Source organism: Phyllopteryx taeniolatus, chromosome 19 (assembly GCF_024500385.1).
Source record: "Phyllopteryx taeniolatus isolate TA_2022b chromosome 19, UOR_Ptae_1.2, whole genome shotgun sequence".
Taxonomy (NCBI): Eukaryota; Metazoa; Chordata; class Actinopteri; order Syngnathiformes; family Syngnathidae; genus Phyllopteryx; species Phyllopteryx taeniolatus.
Genome location: NC_084520.1, coordinates 12,818,107 through 12,844,268, shown reverse-complemented (window position 1 = coordinate 12,844,268; position 26,162 = coordinate 12,818,107). Strand labels below are relative to the sequence as shown.

The window sequence follows — 26,162 nt, the reverse complement described above, 5'->3', positions numbered from 1 at the left end:
ATAAGGTGCTGCTGTCTTTAAGAGCGCAAGCCCGGGAAGGGATGATGTAATGTGCTCGCAGACAATGATGTCATCGACTAAGACTCGGCAAGAATTTAAAGTGACAAAGGCTTTTTTTTTTTTTTTGTTTAAGTGGGGCTCCGTCTAATTTCTGCGTCAGGTCTTTTCACGGAGCAGCGGCAGCACCCGGGGACGTCCTTTGAAAAAAATAAAAAATACAAAGATATCTAATTTGCAAATGAATGACAAGCTGGAGGGGCTTTCCATGTACAGCACGGCATCTTTATTAATAAGGATGTTTAAGATACAAAACACAATAGCACACTTTGTCAAACGCCAACAATGTTATCCATCCAATCATCTTCCTTGATTTTAGAAGTGTTATCCTCAGAGTGACTGCATGCCAAGAGCAATTTGCTTGTGTGCATCTTGCATGTATAATGGAGATATTTTACAAACTTGTCTTTTTACTCTCAGAAAAATAAAAGGAAAAAAAACTGCGGTAGGCTTCAATGAATTGTTAATAAGTCAGTATACCCTCAAGAGTTCGAGTACAGGGTTTGTACCCTCTGGACTTATACTGCTAAAGCGGGCACACCAACAGGAGTAGCACAGTGGCCACTGAATTGAGCTAATTCTTTTTAATTTTATTATGTCATTACTGTATGATTTTATAAAGTACAATATTATAGAGTGCTATTCTCACTTAAATAAACACACATTACACATTTCTTTGTTGTTTCTTTTTTGGGGGGGGGGGGGGGGGGGCTGGAACGGATTAATGGCATTTCCATCCATTGCAATGGGGAAAGATGATTTGAGAAATAAGCGCTTTAAGTTACGATGGTGTTCACGGAACTATTTAAACTCGTATCTCGAGGCACCACGTGCCCTATTGGTCATTATCCATCCATCCATCCATTTTCTGAGCCGCTTCTCCTCACTAGGGTCGCGGGCGTGCTGGAGCCTATCCCAGCTGTCATCGGGCAGGAGGCTGGGTACACCCTGAACTGGTTGCCAGCCAATCGCAGGGCACATCGAAACAAACAACCATTCGCACTCACAGTCATGCCTAGGGGCAATTTAGAGTCTCCAATTAATGCATGTTTTTGGGATGTGGGAGGAAACCGGAGTGCCCGGAGAAAACCCACGCAGGCACGGGGAGAACATGCAAACTCCACACGGGCGGGGACGGGGATTGAACCCCGCACCTCAGAACTGTGAGGCTGACGCTCATTTGCCGCCTATTGGTCATTATATAATTGCTAAAACAAATCTAATGGTGGCCCAAGACCTTTGCACTACTTTTGTTAAAAAAGTTGAAAGTCTAATAATGTGTGTCCAATGATGGACAGATATGGACTCCGAGTATACTTCTATTTTTGTCATTTTTAATTTCCCGACAAGTAAGGATATAAAAGCAGTTATTCCTCTTACAAACTGGTCCTGAAAACAGTTACTTTTGCTTTTTGGTAAGAGTCCCTCCGACTGGCACCCTTGTCCCGGTGGCCGGAACTAGATGAAGTTTTCAATTTTTCCTGGTCCTCTGCTGTGTCTTGATTCTGCTTGCATCTGTCTTGGCCCGAACTCCTTTCCTCAGACTTTTTGGTCCCGCCGTTCCCCTCTCTGTCACAGTCTAAGGCCCGATGGTAAGCTGTGTCTTGAGGTGGAGCTCCGTGTTTTGTTTCTTCAATGTACGACCTGAGTGCATCCACTAGTTCTGTATCGGATGCCAACTTGCGGCCGAAGTCCTCGCTCTCCTGATCCGATGCGCTTCTGAGCACACATTCGGTGATGACGAGCTCCTCTCGGGAATTCTCTTTCTTGGTTATGTCCGTGTCTGAGATGCTGATGTCGCAAGCGATCTTATAGAACAGCGAGTGGTTTTCTTTCATTTTCTCTAAGCTCTGACTGACTGCCGAGGACATCATACTGGAGTCGTTCCCATCGTCAGAGCAAGCGGGTTGGTGGTCCTCCTTGCGTGACGTCTCCTCAGTGCTGATGTCAATGTCGGGGATGTGCAAAGGTAGGAATTCAAGACGGTGGTTGGCGGAGAGGAACCACTTTGATCTCAAATCGGAAGATGGATTATTCCCGTCATCAACTTCATCACCATCAGGTTCGTGAACCTCTTGCTTGTCATCCTCCTTGCAACTAAGAAAGCCCTCGCCCGCGTCTTTCTGATAGACTGTCATAGACGTGATGTGATGTGGCGAAGGCGGCCGTTTGATTTTAGTGGCAACGCCTGCCCTGCGACTGTAACTTTTGTGCTGTGTTCTGCTTAGGAATTTTATGGGAGTCTTTGCGTTGTCAACATGTTGATTTTGATTATTTTCAACTTGTGATATTGCACCAGGGATGGGAGCCTCTGGAGGAACGTAACTCAGGGAAGTTCTGAATGTCTTCGTATGGCAGTTAGATTCATAGTCTAAGGAACAAAAAGTGGAAACCCAGGTTAATAGTACCTTCTGTTATCTAGTGGAAGAGCATTTAATTGTTCTGCCTCTCACTATATGTCGTTGACATAAATAGAAGGGGGAAAAAAAGATACTTTTTTTTTTCCCGGATGAGGGCAGCCTTAATCAATTGTCCATCCATGCATACATTTTTTATCCCGGATGATTTTGGGCGACAGGCAAGGTGCACCCAGGACTGGTCCGAGATCCAAACCTAGAACCTCTATGCTAACCACATGTTAAACTGTGCCGCCCTTCAATCATACTGATAATGAATAGCAATTTATCTGCAACAAAGTGGCAAAAAAAACCAACAAACAAAAACTAAATAAGTACCTGATGTTGCTCTTTGCTTTCCTGATGTGTTACGGAGATGCCCCTCCTGCTTGATTGGCGTAATGGCACTGAAAGAAAGATGGCTCTATATTAAAACAGACAGAGGGTACATAAACAGTGATGTGCAAAATTCTTAGGCCACCATTTTGATGTTGTTTTAGCAATGCCGTAATGACCATACAATACATAACTAAAATGTTTCAATGAACCAAAGCTGCAATGTTAATAAAAGTGAAAATCAAATTCATTGCATGTCATCTGTTCTTTAGTTAACAGGTTATTTCCTGTCATTAAGATTCTGTGACGTGGACTATTGCCTATTAACGTCAGTGACTCATGTAAAAAATACATTTCTGTATTTGCACTCGTATCCAAATCCTCACCAAATATTATTTTCTCTCATGGTGGCGTTTTTTGCACAGTATAATACATAACAAAAAGTAACAAAACACAATATGTACAATATGGTATTGCACCTTTGTATGACTCGCTGTCGTATTCGTTCCACACGTCTGAGTTTGGCCTCACGCTGCTCGGGGGTCAAGCAAAGGTCAGGGTCCACATCAGCGGTCAAGAGAGAAGAGGGCCGTTCATCTGCCTGTTCAAGCATTTACAATGAGTATCATAACAATGTAACAAATTACACTAATCCCCTCACATATATTTTTTTCCAAATGAAATATTTTTAAGGGTAACGTTATAATATGAATTTGCAAGTGATATTAAACTCCTTTGAGATCATAGTTAGTGGTATATTTACAGTTTAAACTATTAATATAGGCAATTGTAAACATTTTTAGAGGGATGTCAATTAATTGTGGTGTTTCGCTATTTACAGCAGGCCTCGGTACCTCTCCCCGCAAAGAGCGACTGACTGCTGTATTTTAATTAATCACATTACAACATAAGACGAAGATAATGACATTCAAACAAATATTTTAAAAAAAATTCAAAAACAAAAAAGGCAAAAAAAAATCAGCCTAGTTTTGCCATTTTGAAAAGGTCTAGTATCATCGATTAAAGTGGCCAGCTGATTAATCAGTCAGGCCTAATACTACAGTAAAAAACAAATTATTGTACAACAGTCAAATGTTCTGTCTGTAATTCACATTTTTTTTGTTGTTGTAAGAGGTGAGGGACCGAAAAAATAATGTTATTTTATTCATAGTGTATTTTTAAATCAATCGGCCGATTAATCGGTTTCGGAATTTGATTCTGCCAAATATCAGAATCAGCATTGGCCTCACAAAATCTATATGGGTCGGGCCCTAAAGTTTAACCTAGTGATCGACTTAAATAACCTTGATTTCCGAGCTGTGTCGGTCTCCTTGACCTGCTGATGTCTCACAAACGTGCTTCCTCGAGGCCTCTGCAGAAACAGCTTTGCTCACGTCTGACTCCGGCTCAGAGCTCCTGGATGCGAGTCGGCCTGCCTTCATAACAAGATTCTCCTGAGGTTTCTCCGCTGAGGCTTGAGCGGGCCTGGCTGTCCGGGATTTTTTGCTCCGCTCCGCCACTCGTCGTTGCGCCTCTGACGAGATCTGCTCTGGCAGCGGGGCGTCCAGCTCGGGCGAGGGATCCTCCACGGAAACCCGCCGGGCCACGAGGGAAGATGGCAGCACAGCGGTAACCACCCGTGTCACCCTTAAAGGAAAGGTGGCCTAAGGAAGATACATAAACCATAAATATACTCTGCATCTGGAGAACATGAACTCTTTCCATTTTTCATGTTACAGCCTTATTAAAAAATGGATGAAATAGATTGTTTTCTTCAAAATTCTACAAACAACACCCCATAATGACAACATAAAACACTTTTTGTTTTTTTTAAAGATTTTTCGCAGATTTATTAAAGATATATATCTAAGAAATCACATAGTATTCAAATCCTATGGAGGTCAAAATTGACCCACTGATCATCTTTGAAATGTTTCTACAGCTTAATTGGTAAACTCATTGATTGGACATGATTTGGAAAGGCACCACGCCTGTCTATATAAGTTCCCACAGTTGAACCTGAGAGAGGAGAGGAAAGGTGCAAAACTGCCCAAAGATATGTACAGTAAGTGTGGCGAGCTTGTTTTTCATGTTGTCATTGTGGGTTGCTGTGTGTAGAATTATACAGGGGGGACAAAAATAATGTATCTTTTTTTTTTTTTTATAAGAAATTTGGAAAAGGTTAACACTATAGAAACACCCATACAGTTTCTACAGTATAGTTTAAATTATTGTGCTTGGAATTTGCGGTGTGCTGCTGATGTGTTTGTAATATTTTGGTCACCTTATATGCATGAACAGAAACATCTTTGTGTATGATAAAGTGCCGTTTCACACACTACGTATATATATAGATATATATATATATATCTATATATATTTTAATGCCATTGTAAAGGCAACATGTCTAATCTGACTCTTGTTAAATTGTCCAGGTGTGCCTAATGAAATGTCCGGTGAGTCTGCACTGGTATGAAATATAATTTGTCTTCGATCAACCTACAAACCTCCTTTTGCATTTCTGAACTTTGGGTTTGTATCTTGGCAGCTGGAGAGGGGATGGGAGGTTTCTTCCTATTAGTCATCCTCTCCTGGTTCCTCTTCATCCTCTCCATCTGCTCCTCCTCGCTCATCTTCATCTTCTAAGGGCGATGCGGATTACTTAGAACATCACACTTTGTTTTGTTTGTGCAGATAAATCATCACATGTGAACATGTGATATGTGATGGTGCATATATATATATATATATATATATGGACAGGTGTGAGCTCCTGCTTTCCCCTGTCGGCCAACATAGGCAATGCAACATGCCCTAATTGCAGAGATGACGACAGAATCAAAGAATTTCCATTTGGCTGCGATAGCAAAGAGGTAAAATCAGTTTTGGAGTGTGGCTTCTATATTTGGATGTGTGTTCTGGAGCGCATTGGCTACAGTAAACCAGCACAGAGGAAATAATGAGGAGTCAAACCTTGCTTGTTTGGGACGCTGTATCCGCTGTGATCCCCTTAGTGCTTGATTGAGACGCTAGAGAGTTCCAAAGGATGACAAATGGTGAAACAACAACAACAACTAATAAATGTCATTCTTTTAAATGCAATATGTGAATCAATTCAAACCAGATGCATCCTTGTGTGCTTTCACATTAAGGAGGTCAGGTTGACTTTTGCCTCTTCGGTGGATATTTTCAGCGGTGTAGATCCCCTGAAAGCAGACAACAGATTCATAAAACACGTCCAACCTTGCTTCTTAAATGCTTTGTCCTCACCTCATGTGGTGACTCTGTCCAGCCGAGGTCCTTGCTCCTGCTTTGAATGCTTTGCAGTAACTCCTGGGGTAAAGGAGGGCGGACGGGTGGCTCTTGTTCCATCTTTTGCTGGAATCGAAAGATGGGATGAAGTTTGAGGCCGTCAAATATCCTAATATTATTGTGAGCCAGGCCAATGCTTTTGTGGATAAAAAGAAGAGTGCAAGTTATTATAACTGCAGCGGGGGATTCCGTTTTCACTTGAAAAGAACACTTGTCCCAATATTTCTGTCCATATACTTTACTGTACTTAATCGTTGAGTATATTGGCTGTTTTATGTTAAGACTGTACATACATTACCAGTATGTTGATTTCTCTGCTATACAATTAAAAGCGTGGTTGTCAAAAACTAAAATAAAAATGATTCAAAAAGTATTGCACATAAGGTGAACAGCTGTACCTAACAAATGGACTGTTGCATATTAGGGAAAAAAAACGTTGGTGTAACATTATGCACAGTTTGAACATTCTTTGATATACTACAAAAGGGAGCCCGTGTACCACTAGTGGAACTGCACTGTAAGAATTTTACAATATTTTTAGAAAGATGACAAAAAAAACAAAAAAAAACACAATGGATTTACTATTGCCAGACTGTGAGGCATCTCTGTGGGAGAACCGGGAGATCCAGGATGTGGCCCTGAGGACTCGAACACTGAATGCGAGAAGGACAAGGTTGTAGTTATGTTTCATTTGACAAAATGACAAAACTAAGCTGTAGATAAAATATCAGGGAAGGGAAAATATTAACCGTGGTGTTTCTGTAATGCCAGCAGGAAGCGGAAGTGATCCCTGTTTACTTTTAACCCAGCGAGGATATCCTCCATCATCCATAGTTCTCGCTGGGCCTGAGATTGCTCCTGGAAGCAAGGTAAAAAATAAAAAAAACGTAAAAAAAACAAAAAAAATATATATATATGTAGGAAAAAAACCAATACAAAATGTTGCAATGTGTTTTTAATATGAAAAGTAGCACGATATATTATTGTACAATTCAATGGCATTGTGCTACTCCTTCTGGTTTGGCCACTTGAGGGCAGTATAATACAGACATACGGATATACATGGAGCTGGTAAAAGCGCCCCAGTAAATCGCAGTAAAATTAGTCGTTCTTCTCAGAGGGTAAATAATTAATGCCTGTGAGTATTGTTATATTATCTACGATGGCATTTTAGGGTCACTTCGTGAGAAGGGAAAAAAAAAAAAAAAAAAAAACCCGTAACGTGATTAATCGTCATCACGAGGAGATTTAGAGTCAACAATTGATGAGAGAATCCCAGTTAACATAGAGTTAACACATAACGTCAACAATTAATGACTGGCGGTCATGTGGGACTCGGTTGCTACACCAGGATACGTTCTCGTGTCTCAATTGTTCATTTTTATATGTTAATTTTATGTTAAGTGGGATCCTCACGTCATTTGGTGACTTTAAATCGTATCATGATGACCTTAAATTGCATCCTGTCGACTTTGTCATCATGACGACTTTAAATCGCATCTTTTCCCTCTCACTTTGCGACGCTAATACGCCATCATATTTATCTGTCTAACTGTGTTGCTCCAATGTTTTTTCAAATATCTGTTACTTAAAGGGTTATGACATCACAGCACCAGTGCGATTCGTTAGCCCATCTATGCCATTTCCATTGTTTGTTAGCATTAAGATGAACAGATTTAACTAAAGCAAAGCTAATGTAGTTGTTTGAAATAGAAATATAATTTTCCTTGTTTTATATTTAGTTTGACAGTAACCGTAAACTGCCAGTGGCACTAAACAGCCTGAAGTTGCTTGTATCACATTTTTGGGGGTTTTTTTTGCTCACAAGTGAAAGCAAAAAAAAACAAAAACGACTGAAGTCGGACCACTCGTATCTCAAGGCACCGCCGTAATGGTGAAACTGCATAATTTGAAGTCAAACATACCTGCGGCATCCCAAAGTTACAAATGTGCTGCAAGTGTGAGCGAAAAACAGAAAGTTCACTTTCCATTCTCTCATACTGACTCCACACAACCTCCATTTCCTAGAAGACAAGAGGAAAATATAAATGCGAGATGAAATTATTATTACAATCCAGCTTCCTGTTTCCCTAAAACGTTTTGCACACCAATGACACGTCACACATTCTGGCTCGGATTGTGACCAGTTCCTCCTGGAGCAAAGCCTTCTGGGTCAGGGCGTCCTCATGTGCCCGGGGGCCCTGGTTGCTCCAGTCCTCTAGCTGCAGCCTCAAGACCTCTAATGCACACTGGACACTATCCTATTAAGAGAAAACTCACTTTCAAAAAGCAAGTATTTATCATGTAAAGGTTGTTTATTATTATTATTATTATTGTGCAGGCAACCTTGTCCATTTGTAGTTGTGAAAGTTCTACGGACAAAGACTGTAGAAGCTTGTCGCACCCACACAACCTTGTCAACACAGCCTTAAAAAAAAAAAAAAAAAAAAAAAAAAAAAGAATAAAACCAGCAGATCTGGACTCAGAAGGACACACGTTTCATCTGCTCTTAAAGAACCGCTCACGTATTGTAGCTACTTACATCAGCGTCACTTTCCAGAGGTCTGATTGGCGGTGGGTCAACCTTTGGAGACTGTAAGATCATCGATACTCGAAATTAGGTCGTCATTACTTCGTATTGATAGAACATTTCATGATAACTATACATATATTAGTTGTCTATGCGATGCAAGGATGATTTAAGGAGCCACTGTACTAAATAGTTAACGCGCATTTGTGAACCAAGTGCTTCTTCCCACCTGAAAAATCTCATGGCACACCATAAACAAAATATGTCAAAAGTGTATACAGTACAGAAATGACATAAAAAAAGAAATATTTTTGGGATACTGACGGATACATGGGTGCGGTGATGGTGTTGCTGGTGTGGGGGGTGGTGCGCGTTTGCACCCCTGGATGAGGGGGGCAAAGGGGGCAGCAGGTCTGTGTGGACCCCTGCAGAGAAGCTCTAAAGAAAGAGGCAACATTCAATCAATCATAATTTACCTACACAAAAAAAGTCAACAGGCGTTTTTTATTAAATTTTGAATTACCTTTGCTAAAGGTCTTCGTCCAGTGGGGGCATGATGCACAGATCCATATATAGGTGAAGGCTAAAATGTAACATACGTCACATAAACCACTTTTGAAATTGAAATCTAATTATACATAAAACACTATTATTCTTAATTCCATTTGCAACATGTACAGTATTTGCGAAAATTCAAATGTAAAGTGTGTCTCTCGACCAATGACCAAGCTACACGTTGAGGTCCCGCAAGGTTGGTATTTTCACTGGTTGAGGCAGCACTTCGGCGACTTTACCAAGATCAGAGGCTGATCTGTGCATCCAACAACACTGCTGCTTTATTGAGCTTACTGAACAAGATGAGGTGGAAGTGAGGAAGGGCTTTTTAAAAAAATTAAACTTTTTTTTTTTTTTTTTACATTTCATTGAACATTCAATATTTTATGCACAAAAAAAGTTATTGAAGTACATTGTCTGTCAGGCAGAAAATAAAAATCAATTTAATATTTTTTCATCTGGTCTGTCCCCAGGTTGTGTTTTTTTTTTTTTTTTTTTTTTTTTACACATTGTTAACCAGTTTAAAATAGTTTGAGAACAAACCATGCATTAACACTCTTTCACACAAGTGTCGTAAAATTCAGTTTTTTTTTAAAAAACAATAAGTGAAAATACAGCTAGTTGGGTTAGATAATTCAATGCTGAAATTCCAACAGTTTATTTTCTTGCATTTTAAACTGTAGTGTTTAGCATACGATAAGCTACAGCATACTGAATTGGTTCTTAGCATGTTACATAAATACAAGGAGAAGTATCCCTCTTCTTTCCTTCATTGATTCAATTTTTACATGAATTATATTCTGTAACATCGTGACCTTGCTGACCTTCTGCCACCTCTCCGTGACTGGAGTGGTGGGAACGGATTTGAACTCCATCTTGGGCGAGCCGGGCGTGTAGTAGAGCGTGTCCGGCATTGAGACCGAGTCATCCCGGGGTCGAACGTCAACCCTCCCCACGGGTGTGTGAGGACGCGACCCCAGCTGACTTCTGGAGGCCAGAGCGATGATTTCCGCATGCGTCACCGATGTGATGAAGGGGAGGGAATCCCCTTCCCGGTTTGGACCCCAAGGAGTCGGTGAAGGGCTGCACGACGGGAAAACATGAAATTACTGAAAGCGGGAGAGAGTCTTTGATCTCAAACATGAATAATAACCTTGTGTTCCTCTGAGCTCTACGTCTGCCTCTCTGCTCTGCGTTTGACGTCACGATTCTTCCTCCGCTCAGATGGCTCGGTTCACTTAGAGTTCTGCTGACCTGTCTCGGTTTTGGACACGTCTCCTCGTCCGAGGGGGACTTTGGGAGGTCCACCGATTCACTGCTACCGCCTATCTGAGTGAAATCTTGGTAGCTTGAGTAGCGCCTGCAAAGATTAGACAGTGAAATGACAAACTAGGAGGGAAATAGTACACAAATGATGTTTAAACACTGCAAAAACTCAAAATCTTACCAAGAATATTTGTCTTATTTCTAGTGAAAAATAATTAAAATAAGATGCATCACATAGAAAGTAACTTGTTTTTAAACAATTTTCACTTGTTTCAAGCAATTTTTTTACTTGAAAAAAAATTGCCAGTGTAATAAGGACATTTTTTTAGCTTGAAACAAGTTACTTTTTAGGTGATGAGTCTTGATTTATGCGTAATCAGATTAGTTTTGATCCTTTTGACTTGAAATAAGACAAATATTCTCCTACTTGAGAGCCTGATTTTAACAATAGTTCAGTTCATTCATTCATTCATTTAGTGCAAATAAAAATCATCCATCCATCCATTTTCTGAGCCGCTTCTCCTCACTAGGGTCGCGGGCGTGCTGGAGCCTATCCCAGCTGTCATCGGGCAGGAGGCGGGGTACACCCTCAACTGGTTGCCAGCCAATCGCAGGGCACATAGAAACAAACAACCATTCGCACGCACAGTCACGCCTACGGGCAATTTAGAGTCTTCAATTAATGCATGTTTTTGGGATTTGGGAGGAAACCGGAGTGCCCGGAGAAAACCCACGCAGGCACGGGGAGAACATGCAAACTCCACACAGGCGGGGCCGGGGATTGAACCCGGGTCCTCAGAACTGTGAGGCGGACGCTCTAACCAGTCGGTCACCGTGCCGCCAAATAAAAATCAAAATCAAATAAAAAATGGGCAGCAATTGTGAGGCATTGCTTCACAATTTGGGGTTCAAATCCTCAGTGATGTTCTCTCTGGCTTCATCCCACCTTCCAAAAACATGCGTTAGATTAGCAGAAGACTCACAAAAAGTACGAATACTGAAATAATGATGACCTCATCTCAATTTAGTCACAAATTTACTGACACCATATGAAATCTGAGACTTTTTATTTGAACACAAATCTACTATTCTGTTTGATGAATAGCAACAGATGGATATACAGATTAATTATGCCTTCTGCCGACTACCACAAGAGCATTTACATTTTGTGCCTGTCACTATATGTTGTTGCCATAGATGAACAAAGATATATTATTTGTAGTCAATAAATAATCATTATCAGACCACTTTGGTGAAATTGGATCATTTCCCGCAGCGCACTTGATAAACCCGCACAGCACAGTTGTTGGGAATCACTCACCCATAGCATAGCATGACAATATCCCTATTTTGTCGGGTTGTCCCCCATACCTGTGCATAGAATTGGCTGTCTCCATGGAAGCAGACTGACTGAGAGCTCGGACCCAACCCAGCATGTCCTCCTGAGTGTCAGCGCTGAAATAATAAGAACGCATCCCCTGGTGCACCACCTAGGATTTTGTTATTTATACATAACATCAAACAGCGTCAATGTTGCATACAGTATACTGGAAGTGACTTATACTGCATATCTAAGTTAAACTCATCTTTACATGCTATAGAAATTGACCATTTAAAGCAGAAGTAAGGAATAATTTATCAACGTACCCTCTAAATTTAAGGAAGTGCAAGTCGCACTTAAAACATTCATCGTGGTAAATACAACACATGGACGCTAGGTTGGTCCACCACTGCGATAAACTGTAGCGGTTCTAGTATTGCCGTGGCAATGATAGCCCGTGTTAATATGAGATAGTATTTACAGGTCAAATAGTTACATGTAGTGGTTATGAAAACTCTACACACCCCTGATTAAATGCCAGGTTTTTGCGATGTAAGAGAATGAGACCAAGAGAAATTGCTTCAAAACGTTTTCCACCATTGTGACCTATAACCTGTACAACACAAATGAAATCTTTTCGAGATGTGAAATAAAAATAAACACGCCCTTTTATATGGGGCTCGAACACCTGACATTTATTTGGGATTAATCAGAAGCATTTTAAAGGGTGGCAGGTGTGCTCTGACGCCCATTTAACGAGTTAAAATGTGATTAAATAATTCTGAGCACAGCTACATTTCCAGTTCTTAGAGAGTGTGCACACCTTTTAAAACTTTTATTTCACCTCTTAAAAAGATTATTATTATTTTTTTTTTTTTCAATAGAGTTTTACAGGTGAAAGGTCCCATCAATGGTGGAAATAGTTTTGAAATCATTTATCTTCGTCATTTTTTTTTTCCATCACAAAAACCTGGCGATTGAACAGGGGTGTGTTGACTTTGGATATCCACTACATACTGTACATTTTCTATACAGATACTTTAAATAGAAGAGATGAGCTTATATCACAGCCCATACATTTGTTTGTCTTAAAAATAATTCAAATACATTTCATGTTCATAGATAAGTTGATAAGGTCTTGCTTTTTTTTTTTTTTATCACAACACGTATCATACATTAAAAAAAAAAAAGCAACAAATGTACCTTGAATGTGAACTTTCTGTTCTTGCATTCTCGCGGCGTGCAGAATAAGATTTTGTAGCTTGGCAGCGGAATGCTGCCCAGCACAGATTCTTCCCTGCTGTCTGATTTTGGGCCCCAAAACAAGTAAACAAAGTGAGTGTGATCCATCACAGCAGCACAAATGAGAACGTCTACCGCTGATATCAAATGTTTACCTTTATAGTAGAACAAACAGTAGTTGGAGAGGACAAACCATCTTCTCTTCCACAATTTCAAACCAGTGCTGTCCTAAAGAGGAAAAAATTATTGAGGATGAATATTATTTTATCTTGAAGGGAGAAAAAAAAAGCCAATACTTTTTTGTTGAGCCATCCTCTGATGACCACTGGGCAGTTGGGGTCTCTCTTGGAAGCCTGGCATCTTTTGCCAAAAGTTTGCAACTTGCCATCGCTTTCCTGGACAGTTTGATGATTTCCAAATAATAATAATAAATTAAATGGAAGATACAACACAAAATTCACTCTCAAAGATTGAAACCAACCCTTGTGACGGGGAAGTAAGAAATGGTGGCCACGCTGGATGCTTGGCTTACTCTGTCCTGGTCATCCATCCTGCAGAGGACATTTAGGGCAAATACTGGAAATAAACAGTGTATACTTTTGATTACAAGGCTCTAAAATGAATGAACAAACAATCAAATCAAGTGTGCACGAGTGGTTGCTGGCCTCGGCATGAGGCCTTACCACAACCTCGCCGTGTCGAATCGTTCCCACGCTAAAACCCCCGAAGCCTCCGAACACACCGGCCGCATTCCCTTATGACTTGTTCTTTCTCTCATGCCAACTGTTCATTCAGACTTGGTGTTGCCCTCACCCACTTGCAGCCGCATTCTCCCACTTGTTCTATTCTGAGCCAGCCAGCATCTCCCCTACATGAACTACGTAAGTGACAGGTGACAGCTGCATGGCCCTGGTGGCTGGGAGTCTGTGGGGAGGAAAAAAAAAAAAAGAAAAAAAACAATGTGGCAGCGGCAGGGGAATGGCCGACCGGCATGGGAGGCACGGTTCGGAATGTGTGTCCCAAACTGAAGGAAGGCGGCCGGAGACTGCTGAGGAGTGAAATCCCAAATAAAGATGGAGACAAATGTACGTCTCTGAGAATGCGATCACATTTGTTTCTGTGGTCGCGTGCAAGCATGTTTGGTATAAATTACTTTTTTCACAATTCTCCTTTTGGTACTTTGAACCAATTTTTACTGCGCGGTGCACGTTTTTGAAATCGATTCAATAATAATGAGTACAAAAAATAAATAAAATAATAATAAAAAAAAATGAATACAGTAATCACTCGTTTATCGCAGGGGTTAGGTTCTCTCTACAATCTTAAACACCATTTAAACTCAAACATACAGTAATGCACTGTAGTACTGTACCCTTTGTCGATTTGATTCCTCATAATGTTTAAATGATTTTGTATTCTTTTTTTAACAGTTTTGTTTTAGGCCAGGAAGCATTTATTTTACCACACAGAAATACAGCATACACTCAAAATCCCACCATATGGCAAATTGTGCGCGATATGAATATGGAAAAAAAATCATTTGCGATGCACGAAATCTGCAACGGGTTAACCACGATATAGCGAGGGAACACTGTACTACTTCTACTAATAGGACTACCAATACAAGTAGTAAGCATTACTATAAACTAATATAGTACTGCGGTGTCTTGAGAGACAGTATGAGTTTAATTTGTTCTGTGACCAGGCTTGTAACTCAAAACAACCCTTTGAAATGAATGGAAATGTCAGTGATCTGTTTTAGCCTCCCCAGAAAACCCAAACAAAGAACTTTGTAAAGTGTTTTTTAATAAAGAAAAATAACACTCTATAATATTGTACTTTACTAATAACATAACTAAATAGAATCTAAAGAATTTGTGCATCATTATTAATTCATTACAGCGCCTTCTGGTGTGTGCAGGGGGCCGGTATAATACTGTCATGACGACACAAGCAAAGAAGACTTGCACATTTACTGTAGGTGACTAAGTTACTGCATTCATTTTAGTTGTATTTCACAGAGGATAAATGGTAAATGGACCGCACTTATAAAGTATATATGCCTGTGAGTATTGTTATATTGTCTGTCTACGTGCACCATTTGTTTTCAAACATCCATTATGATACCGTGACATAGATGCTATTCGTTAGCCCGTCTAAGGCGTTTCCCATAAAGCTAGTGGATTTTAAGGCAAAGTTATGTGGTTGTTTTAAATACATATGTAATTTTCTTTTTTTTTTTTTTAAATGTCTGCTTTGAAAGCAAACCTCAACTGGGACTGGCACTAAACAGCTTGAAGCCTCTTTTTTGAAGAATTGTTGCACTGTACCGAAATCTTCTCAGTCTATATTTATTCCTGCACTGTTGACCCTGTTTAAACAGAAGATGAAAAACAAGATAAAGTCTTGGGAAAGATCTGAGAGTATAATCCCCCCCCCCCCCACAACCAGTTGATCACAAACCATAATCTCCCTTCAAGTCAGTCCCGGACTAAATTTTTCACAACAACCACGGCTTTGTCAACTTCAAGAGATTAAAAAAAATCACCTAAATTTCATTACTTCTGGGGGTGTTATTGTTGGAGTTTTGCAAAATCTCCTTGATAATGAGTGAAGAGGAGGAGGACGAGGCCGGGTCAAACACTGCCGGGAGGAAGAGAAGACTTGAAATGCAAAAGAGAGCCGATGATGCTGATGATGGAGGGGAGGACAAACGCTGAGTGTGTGGGCCACACAGAGTGAGCTTTGTGGAAACATTTGCATGTCTCCTACACGCTGCCGACGTTTTCAATCAAACGATACATCTCTGTGCGTTCAACCTTGGTGGCCAAACTACTGAGAACTGTGAACACAATGCAGAATAAACATTGTGTGTAAAATGTCCTGGTGGACTAAAACTACACCATAATTTCACATGAAAAACCCCCAAAATATTAAAATGAGTTCAATTGTGATCTAACTCAGTGATTCCCAGCCACTGTGCAGTGAGGAATCATCCGATTTTGCTTTAAGTGTTCCGAAAATTATTATTTTAGATCTCTGTGTGTCTCTTTTTTCAATTCCTGAAACAGTGCTCTTGCTGATGAAAGATAAATGCATTCTGTAAACAAAAAAAGAACATTAATATAAGATGCTACTAAAGATGCCATATTGCCATACCTGACTTCTCGGGCCACTTAGCAGGTGTCTTCACAGCATCCCACTAAGCTTTGAGCTGCTCCACTTCCTGTTTGTTCCACAAAACGCAGTCTGTTAGATCTCTTTGTGTGTTACACCTTTGCAGCGTCGGCTCATCTCTCCTCACTCTCGACACACTTCCTCGTTTACCCTCCCTAGTGCCCCTTCTTGGGCTTCTTCATCCCTCCCAGCATGCCTTGCCACAGCCTCTCTTGTCTTTTGCTGAGCGTGGGCTTGAGACTGAGGAATTTATGGGAGAGGAAAACAAACAGCTGGTCAGTCCTTTATGCAAGCCTTTTGCTTTATTGAAATGTCATTGTGGTATCCGTATTGTTAAAAGCCCATCCATTGGGAACGTGTAAGTGAAATAAAGGCCATGGACACTACAGGTTCTTTAAGCGGATTAAGGACAAGAACAACTCAACTCAATGCAATTTTACTGAAATAAAGTGCCATACACAAATACTACTTGAACATTAAACACAAGACAATTGAACATAATAGAGTTAAAAACAATAAAAACAAAAAAAGACAGAAATACAAGGGTTCAAGTCTCGTGCTGTGTTGAACGCCAAGGAATAAAAGTGGGTTTTAAGGTTGGTTTTAAAAATAGTGACAGTGACAGTGAAGGGGCTCATCCAATATCCACCAGGAGGTCAGCTGACCTGAGCAGGAGTGTAGATATGGATGGAGCAGCATTTCAAGATTTGAAAACAAAGCAGAATCTTAAAATGAACTCTGAAGTCCACAGGCAGCCACTGGAGGGAGGCCAGAACAGGAGCTCCGTGGTCCCTCTGACGTGTTCCAGTTAAGAATTTTAAACCAACTGGAGATGTTTGAGGGAGGTTATAGTTTGTAAAGCATTAAAAGGAAGCATGAATGTTGATTCTAGTGGTGTGTTGTCATATTCTCAGGAGAGGTGGCATCATTGTTGTACGATGGGAAGCTATCAAAGATTTTTGAAGCGCTGAGATAAGGTGAAGCCAATGCTAACTTTAAAACTCTAACATCACAATGCTGCACCATCTTCCCATGAATAAGCCCCAAACATAACTATCATTCCATTTTATAATTAACGACTCACATGTCCAGACCATTTGGTTTGGAGCAGACAGGTTGCGACCTCAGAGCGCCAAGATGTCCCGTTCCCCAAGGGACCACACGCTAGAAATGTATGACCCCGCCCCAGTCTAGTTAACATACGCCACAATCAGCTCTCTTGCCTGACAGCTGCGCTGCTACTTGGCTCATTTTACTTACTGAAGTACGTGTGATGCTCTGAACTGGTAATGAGGAAGTTTAGCTTGAAATAAGAAATACCATGAATCTATAGATGTAGGTAGTACAAATATACTGGTTTTAAGACCTTGGTGGGGGGAGAGTTTTAAGCCAACAGTAAGAAATTGCGCTCAGTCCGTTCCTGTTCCATTGTCCTACAATTTTGCTTAAATAAGTAACATATTCCTCATTTCCTTACTTTTTTTCTTGTTTTATTAACCCCAGGTTTTGCAGTGTACAGTAGTAACTTCCCAGTAGGTGGAGCCACTCCCCTCCACAATAAACGTGCTCCATTTAATGATCTACAAAACAAAAAAGGCAGAATTTTATTTGATTAAAGTTATTGTATTGGGTCTCTTTAGATTGTCCATCTATATTTACAAGTGTTCAATATGTACCTCTAGCAAGAGACGACTCCCATCCAGTAAAACATAAATAAATAAATAAAAATACAGGATACATAAATATTGAAGTTATAGTATGGTATATAGAAATTTACTATATTTTGATACACTGAATAGATGGATAAAGACTATGTTATCTCTAATGTATATTGTTTTTCAATACAAGTGAAATATTATTCACCACATTTGTGTTGGTTGTGTTTACTGTACAGTGAGAATTTAATTTCCAGCAGGGGGAGCCCGTTCCTTACTGTGCAAACCGAAGGGGTTCTTAATTTGACTGTCAGCAAAAGAAGCTTATATCTATTAAGTTGAATGCATCAATTATCATCAAAATAGAAAGGCACTTTTGAGGCTGTATGGCAGCATTATTTTATCGCATAAAACATTATTATTGTTGAAAGTGACATTCACAAATGCACAAAAAAAGGTGTGTGAAAAAATTTGTATTAAAAAAAAAAAAACACCTGAAAATTTAAAATGGATGCAAATATTCAGAAAGGTCATTGGCTATACATGCAATTCTCACAGTAACCCAAAGGTGTCAGGATAAATGAGGTCGCCAATCAGGAATGGCGCTGGTCAAGATGGGAAAACAACAACATGGGAGCACATAGCGGAAAGCTGTCATTTCAAAACAAGCCACTGAATCCACCTCATCAAGCTTGTGTCGGCATGAAACATGATCACGTGTGCAACTGTGAACGCTGACATGCAAATTAATAATTTGCCACTTGATTCGTCATCTTTATTCATGCGGTCCATTTTCACAAATGTAGTTTTTTAAGCACTTGAAATGTTCCTAATTTCATAGTTAGAGTATTCATTCACAACACAACATCACCATGTACATTGTATGAAAAGTGGGCCATCACCTTCCTCCTTACCTGTATGTCATGCTATTTGTGTCATATAGAACAACACCATATTCCACGCGATACCAGCGTAGAGTTACTGCTGTCTCGCATGCTTGGAATAAACTTACATGTCCCATGTACAAAACATATACAGTAGGTCAGTGGCGCACCGAACGGGATTAGTGGTGGCCCATGACGTCCACTTTTGTTTGGTTTAGGATCAGGTTTTGTACCTGTCACACAGAGACTGTCACAGCACGAATGCACTAAGCCCACTTTTGTTTTGTTACACTTTGGGGGTGAAAGAAGTCCTGGTTGTTTAATTTTTATGTTTAAGTTGAATTATTATGGATTAGGTCAGTGGATCACTGCTGTTCTACGAAAAGTGACAAGTATTATGTCAAGTAAAAGTCATTGCTGTCCAGAGATTTAGTGGACATAATGCAAAACTTGTATCCTATACCTGTCTTGCTCTTCTCTTGCAGGATTATCGCAGAATTTGTCCTGGTGGGCATCTTGAAGAAGGCATTCGCTTAGAGCAGCTTAAAAATGTTGTAATTCACGCAAAGTGAAGGTGCGCAGTCTTGCTGTTGGACTTTTATAACTCCGTGGAGATGCGACAGGAGGGGGGTCCCAAAAAAAAAGGTTCTGAGGTTAGTGGAGCAGCTTCTCCACAGGGGGTCAAGGGCCACCGGAGCCACTTGACTTTGACATACATACGAGATTTAAGTGAAGACACCTGACAACTTTCCATTTTATTTCATGTGATAGGCTGACGCACAATGTTAACAGAGATGAAATGGAGGTGTCCAAAAGAGTTTGCTGAAGCATGGACATACATGTTGAATTGGAAACCTGAACACAGCCCTCGAGAATTTTGACGAGAGGCATAAACAATATTTTTAGTTTGTTTGTTTCCATCTCCACTTTTACAGGCCGTATTATTAAAATATCGCATCTGTTGTTGACAACTGAACTGTGGACTGTTACTTACTAACATTAAATTACACGTCGTGTATTTAAAACAACCATAGGTTTGCCTGAAAGTCTGTTTAGCTTAATGCTAGAAAACAATGCAAAACGCCACAGACAGGCTCAGCACTAGCATCTGTGTTGCGGTGTTATAACCCTTAAAGCTACGGACATTTGAACACAAATGGTGAAGTAACACGTGTAGAAAGACAATAAAACAATACTCACAGGCATGTAGTCTTATCTTTTGTGGAAAAACGACTAACATTACAATTGCTTACTGAGTCAGTTGTGAAACATTAAATGCGGATTGCAAATATTTTGGGGGCTTTTTTGTGATGCCAACACAATGCGATGGAAAAATGGAACATACTGCGCCATCTTACGGTTAATATTAGACACATCTCTTCATAATGTGTGTCTGTTGTTTTTATTTCATGTTATGTAGCGCCATTAACTACTTTTTGACTTGTATGACAGCTAGGAATGTTAAAATGTTACTGCCTGTAGAGTTAATACAGATTTTATGATGGTGACTCAATAAATTTACATTAATTTTAATTTTGAAGTAGAACAACTTGGAAGTCAACCAATGGAGGTTCCACACTACATTGTTCAAACCACACTAAGCTATATAGTAGATAGCTGATTACCATCTATAACATAGATATATAGATATAACAATTTGAATGCATCCCCAACCAGACACCTGGCAACATTTTGTCATAAAAGATTTTAGATGAGTGATTTGAGTAACGAACATGCTCGTGGGATGATTTAAACTCATAAATTAAGACACCACTGTATTTAATTCAGTGATTCTTTCACGCACCAATAGAACACTTTGAGAATCAGTAGTTAAACTGTAAAGATGTGCGCACAGTTTATGAGTAAAGCTCGATAAAAGCATTGTTTTTCCAATCTAAGGTTCTTTGCAAAAAAAGGAATCTCGCGCTTCCGAGGGCACCGGGAGATCAAGTATTCCGGGTGGGTGGTGGCCGGGGTCACCTACAAAGGTGCCGGGCGGCGGGGACGCGACGGACCCTGCGGCCTGGGAGAGAACGAGCAGTCCTGGGGTCTCGGCTGTGGAGGATCCCACTACCAGTAGGGGTTCAACGGCATCGATGACGAAATCTGGGACGTCCCCCGGCAGAGCACCATCGGCGAGTACCTGGACCAGCCTGCGGGAGTCCCCGTGGAGGAGGCGCAAGGGAGCGAGGGCGGCGAGGGCAGGCGGGAGGTGAGATTCCTGCGTCACATTAAAAGTTCCTTCAAGGGGATGATGATGCCTGGTTTCTGGGTAGGACAAACGTCCTCATGCACTCTCAGTTTGAAGGAATGAAGCATTTTCCACCCCGGCACCCATTTCCAATTTCATACATTTCAGTCTACAATAATTTTGGGTGGATGTTAAAATCTGTAAAACCTTGTATATAGTGATTTAAATTCATCAAGAAGCTGCTAATTGTGTTTGTGTGAGCAGAGTAAATACTGTTTCATGTTCAAAAGGTTATCAAATTTTCAGTTTCAAGATAGATGTGTATTTTTCCATTTGATACAAATCAGTTTGAATGGATACCAAAAAATGTAGATCCATGAAAAACACTGTACATAAAAATATACGTATTCATCAATAAGCTACAGCATTTGTATTAGTGTAAGTACATTAAATATATTTTTGTGGCTTTCAATTATTTTCTAGCAATGTAAGGTATCATAGTGTGTTTTTACATTATTTTGTGTTTCACGCAAATATCACAAGTTGTTTTAAATAACTGCTGGGTTGGTGTTGTTTCTGATATATTTGAAAATGAACTCTTAAACAAAATACATGCGTTTCCATTTGAATTTTTAAAAAAAAGTAAAATGCATCACTTTTTGTAGAAAAACATCAATTTCTGGAAACAAATATTTGTTAAGAATCTGGTATTTGTCTTTAAACATGAAATATTGCTTTGTGGATATGGCTTTGATTTTGTAGCCATGCATAATGCCATCGTGTTTATTTTATGCGACAATAAAATGAGTTACTATTTAGAGTTTTAAAAAGTTACGAGGTTGTGTACTAGTTAATCAAAAGAAAAGATTTGTGGTTTGTTTGTTTTCCGGTATTAATAAATGAGCTTCACACTAATCATGCATGCCAAACATGCCTTAAAGATTAAATCACCATTTGCAACGCTGCACTTGAGTAGGTGATAAGTGGAGCTTTAGAAAGACAAGCTTACAGGAACCCATTAGTGTCATATGAATCATTTTGAATCCATCATACCTCCAGCTGCTCTCCACCTTTCATTCTTCAGCTTCTCTTGTTGGAAGCTCCACGTGGGCGGTCAGAGGGGGCTTGAGGATTGGTATGCTGACACAAAAACTTGATCCTGCAAAGCAACAAGCTTATCAGTGAGCAATAATGGATAAGAGATGCTGACTGAGAAAATATTGCAGGTCAATGTTTCATGACAAAACACTGGCAATAAATTATAATGTGCATTTGCAGATGTTTACAGGGATATGGAGGGGATTATTACTTTTTTTTTAATTATATTTTTTTTAGCCATAGTTATTTCATGGTATTTGGTACTGAATCGCAGTTATTTTAAGATACTTTTTTTATTTTTATTTTTCCAGAACAAGCTAGGATGCTATGACCTCAACAAGTTACTTTAAGATTTGATCTTTGTCATACACTGCGATATACGTCACAAGTGGAAGGCAACAGAATACAGATTACATCTCACCATAAATAAATACGTAGTAAATGACAAAACAAACTTTGACATAGGCAACAAGTGTGTATATATAATTCGTATCCAATGCATCTTACTTACACTTATTTTGACAGCTTTCCACAAAAGGTACAGTGCAGGAATGTCTATTTCCTCCAATTTTCCCCAAAATAACTTTTCAAACTAACTGCTCGCTAACTAGCTAACTAGCCAACTAACTGCTCGCTAGCTAGCTATACATCAATGACATAATTGATTGTGATACGTGATCTGGTCTTTGTCTCCCCCTTCTGGCTGTATTCAGAATTACATGAATGCGTTGTAAATACTGTACACTTGGACAATATTACAGTTTTGTATAATGATGACACTTTTTTTTTTTCTAAGTCTTGCTTAAGTCAAGCAAAATACCAGTCAGAGGAAAATAGTGTCCCGACATACGTTTCGAGGTTACCAACGGCGTCCAATGAAGTGACGAAAGAATACGCGGAGTACGAGAAACAAACGCTCAGTTACCGCCGTACGTATTTACCGTTTTTAATTGTATTATTTTATATTCACGACCGAGATGTGCTTTTCATACAAATATTTACTGTAATTATGACTTGCGTTAAGTGCTTTGGTTTACGTTTCAGAACAGAACTCGGTCGTAAACCGACCTAAATTTGACAGTCATGTAATAAATACATAGAACCACAAGAGAGCAGCATCATATCAGATATTAAAATCATTGAGTTGGGGAATATGGTATTGCATAATATAAATACTGAATTCAATAAATAAATAATGAAATAATTAAACCAATACAGAAATAATGAAATAATTCATGACATATTTAATTAGTTATTATTATCATTTTCATTATTATTATTAGTAGTAATAGTAGTAGTATGAAGTAAATTTCCTCCTCATTTCCTTGAAAATAATAACATTATTTATGTTAGTTTAACACTTTTTAATCATGTGCGACTGATGAACATGTTCAAATTATGTAAATTCAACGGCCATCTTTTTTCAGTGTAGTAGTAGTAGTAGTAGTGTGTTGTTGTTTTTTTTGGAAAGATTTGCTTTCCAGTGCTTCAGTAATAGCTGTCCAACTCTATAGTGACTTTCCCTTTACTCATTGCAGTGTTATTATACCTTCCAAATTTCAAAAGAATTATTATGTTTGCATAAAATGCATGAATACAATTAAAGCACTCACAAAGTGAGATAATACAAAACAACAAATGTTTTGTCAACCTGAATGCCTGAATTAAGTCATACCGTAGATCCTAAAATTCCTGAAAGTGAAATAAATCAAACCATTCCTCCTTGCTCTTTGTGCACAGTTCGGAGAAGCCAGAGTGCAAAATGCTCTGTCAGTCCAATAATATCTGTTTGTTTATGAAAGCTAAATTCCCACGACCTTATTTGAATGTGTCTCAGCGCAGAAACAAACAACAACAAAAAAAAAAGCACACAAACTTTCATAATAAATGGCAATAAAAACCTGTGAAAACAAGGTCAAAATGTAGACCAGATTATTATTACTGTGGGCAAAACAAAGTACTGCACTTCGCTACAAATTATCTCTCTCTGCCTCTTACATTTACTATCTGTAAAAGTCCATGGATATTTATGGTTGTCCTCCAATTCAACATCCTTATCAGATGATGGCACAGATTTGTAACCAGGCCGTAAAGCGCCGCAATATATTGCATCGAGTCAATAGGGACCCAAACACCTTGCTTGGTCAAGTCCCCTCATGGAAAACACGGTCAAATCCCGCAAGCACTATAAATTGTATCTTTACTGTTGACTATAAAACAATAAAATTGTGGTAGGAGTCATGTACACGTAAAAAGAGAGCACAAGAACATACATAAAAAAAAAATAAAAAAAATGAGCTGACTGTTGTGTACAACAAGATGAAAGCGGTTTGTTTCTTTCTGCAAGTTCAAGTAACAAGTCAGAAGGTGGAGGAAAACATCACCACTACTCACAAAGTCACCTATTTGTGCTTTTTAACCTCAGCGATTTACTAAAAAAAACACACCTAGATGTGGTTTTGGCACTCTAAGATACCAGAAGATGGCGCCTATGCCCTTGGAAAAAAGGAAGGTAGTAATTGGTGTCAAGGAAGTACAGTTGAAGTATTGCATTTCAACTGAGGGACTGACATCTAAGTATGTCGGGGATGAGAATTGTCCGAAGTTTGGGATAATTTTGTAATTAGTCTAAGACATCATTCGATGACTTCCATTTTTTGGCACACGCTTGTAGACGTCACCCGATGAACACAAACCACCAAACCGCACTTTACCTCCCAAATTCCCCCACCCGTCGTCCAAGCTCCAGACATTCCAGACATATTGGCAGACTGTAGGTGTGCGAGCCCGGTGTTGACTGCACACTGACATGCTTGCTCCCTTTCACAGGTTCACACTGTGACCTCTCGGTCCACCGGTGTCAGGATGCCGCTTGTTGACGCGTGCACATTTGTGACAAGTAAAGAGGAGACGGCAACAGATAATGAAGGCAGGCAGCAGGCCACAGCTGACATGACATATGACATATATATAATATATATATATATATATATATATATATATATATATATATATATATATATATATATATATATATATATATATATATTTTTTTTTAATACGTTGAGCCAGTGAATCTCAAAGTGATATGCCACAACTTGGTTGTAGTTAACTTTTACTGTAAGTACAATGCTGTTTCATTTAATGTTTTACCACTGTTTGTTTGTAACAAAATGTTATGTGCAATCCATTTTAATTTCATCAGGAGATGGACGCTATCCCGGCTGACTTTGGGCTTCTGGTGTGCGCGGCCTGGCCACCTGGTGGCGGTATAAGACAGACATACGGATACTGTATACTGTACTGGAAACTTATCAGCTCCTCTCTCTGCTTCTCAGTACGGAAGTAATATTAGTCGTTCTTCGCAGATGATAAAGAATATATACCTTTAAATCTTCTGACTACATGTGTTGCCGTTTGTGTTCAAATATGCCTTGATTAAAGTGTAACAACACTGCCGGAGATTGTTAGCTCGTGTCTTTCCCATTGCACAGTATGTTAGCAGTAAAGTAGCGGAGGCTGTGTGGTTGTTTTAAATGCACAACATAAGACAGTAACGTTCATCTGAGAACGGCAATAAACAGGTCGAAGGCTTTTTATGAGTGATATTTACAAATTTTATCTGACCAAATCTCACTTATTGTTCAGGGAGTTGGGTCACAAGCCACTATAGAGCACTCACATCTATCTCACGTCTCAAGACTTGTCAAAAAATATATACAGTATATATAATGACAAAGAAATGCAGGGGCAATTGCGTCAACGTTAGGATGATGTGATGATGACGTGTTGATACAGTTACAGGAATTTCACAGGCCGTCTGAGGGTTAGCAGGATTGAACAGGATTCAAACCCCGAACCTTAGAACGCTGAGGCAGACGTGCTAACCACTAGCTAGTGAACTACTGATTAATTTTTGTCCATTATCCTACAAAAGCCATGGGAACAGGCTTAGCCATTAAAAGTGTTTACTTAACGTGCCATTCCCAAGAGTACACCACTAAACAAAATGTGCACTTTTAATGATTATTAGAAGCTCGACATTTTAATCTGAACCTCTAAAAAAAATTCCATGACTTTGTTTGAGTACCACCTCAGACCGACCCTCAGCCGCCCCTTTTTCGCACACTTTTCCTGTGCTC

The 26,162-nt window shown here is 39.5% G+C and overlaps 1 protein-coding gene across 2 annotated transcripts; it reads right to left on the bottom strand.

Annotated features, from left to right (window-relative positions):
• Positions 1-256: 256 nt before the first annotated feature.
• Positions 257-16,327, bottom strand: LOC133469525 (pleckstrin homology domain-containing family A member 6-like). Of its 2 annotated transcripts, none has more exons than XM_061756706.1 (24): positions 16,175-16,327; positions 13,497-13,591; positions 13,312-13,410; positions 13,171-13,243; positions 12,977-13,077; positions 11,824-11,942; positions 10,340-10,546; positions 10,011-10,269; positions 9,155-9,214; positions 8,956-9,069; positions 8,644-8,694; positions 8,448-8,528; positions 8,210-8,362; positions 8,027-8,125; positions 6,851-6,959; positions 6,684-6,754; positions 6,060-6,167; positions 5,911-5,995; positions 5,763-5,818; positions 5,297-5,431; positions 4,094-4,453; positions 3,269-3,390; positions 2,793-2,860; positions 257-2,428 (listed from the first exon to the last, which is right to left on the bottom strand). In XM_061756706.1, the coding sequence occupies exons 2-24, from the start codon at positions 13,563-13,565 to the stop codon at positions 1,434-1,436; spliced, it is 3,594 nt and encodes a 1,197-aa protein (XP_061612690.1). In that variant the 5' UTR covers positions 13,566-13,591; positions 16,175-16,327; the 3' UTR covers positions 257-1,433. The 2 variants fall into 2 exon arrangements, with proteins under 2 accessions (XP_061612690.1, XP_061612691.1); XM_061756707.1 differs by having other exon boundaries at positions 13,497-13,566; positions 16,175-16,318.
• Positions 16,328-26,162: the final 9,835 nt, after the last annotated feature.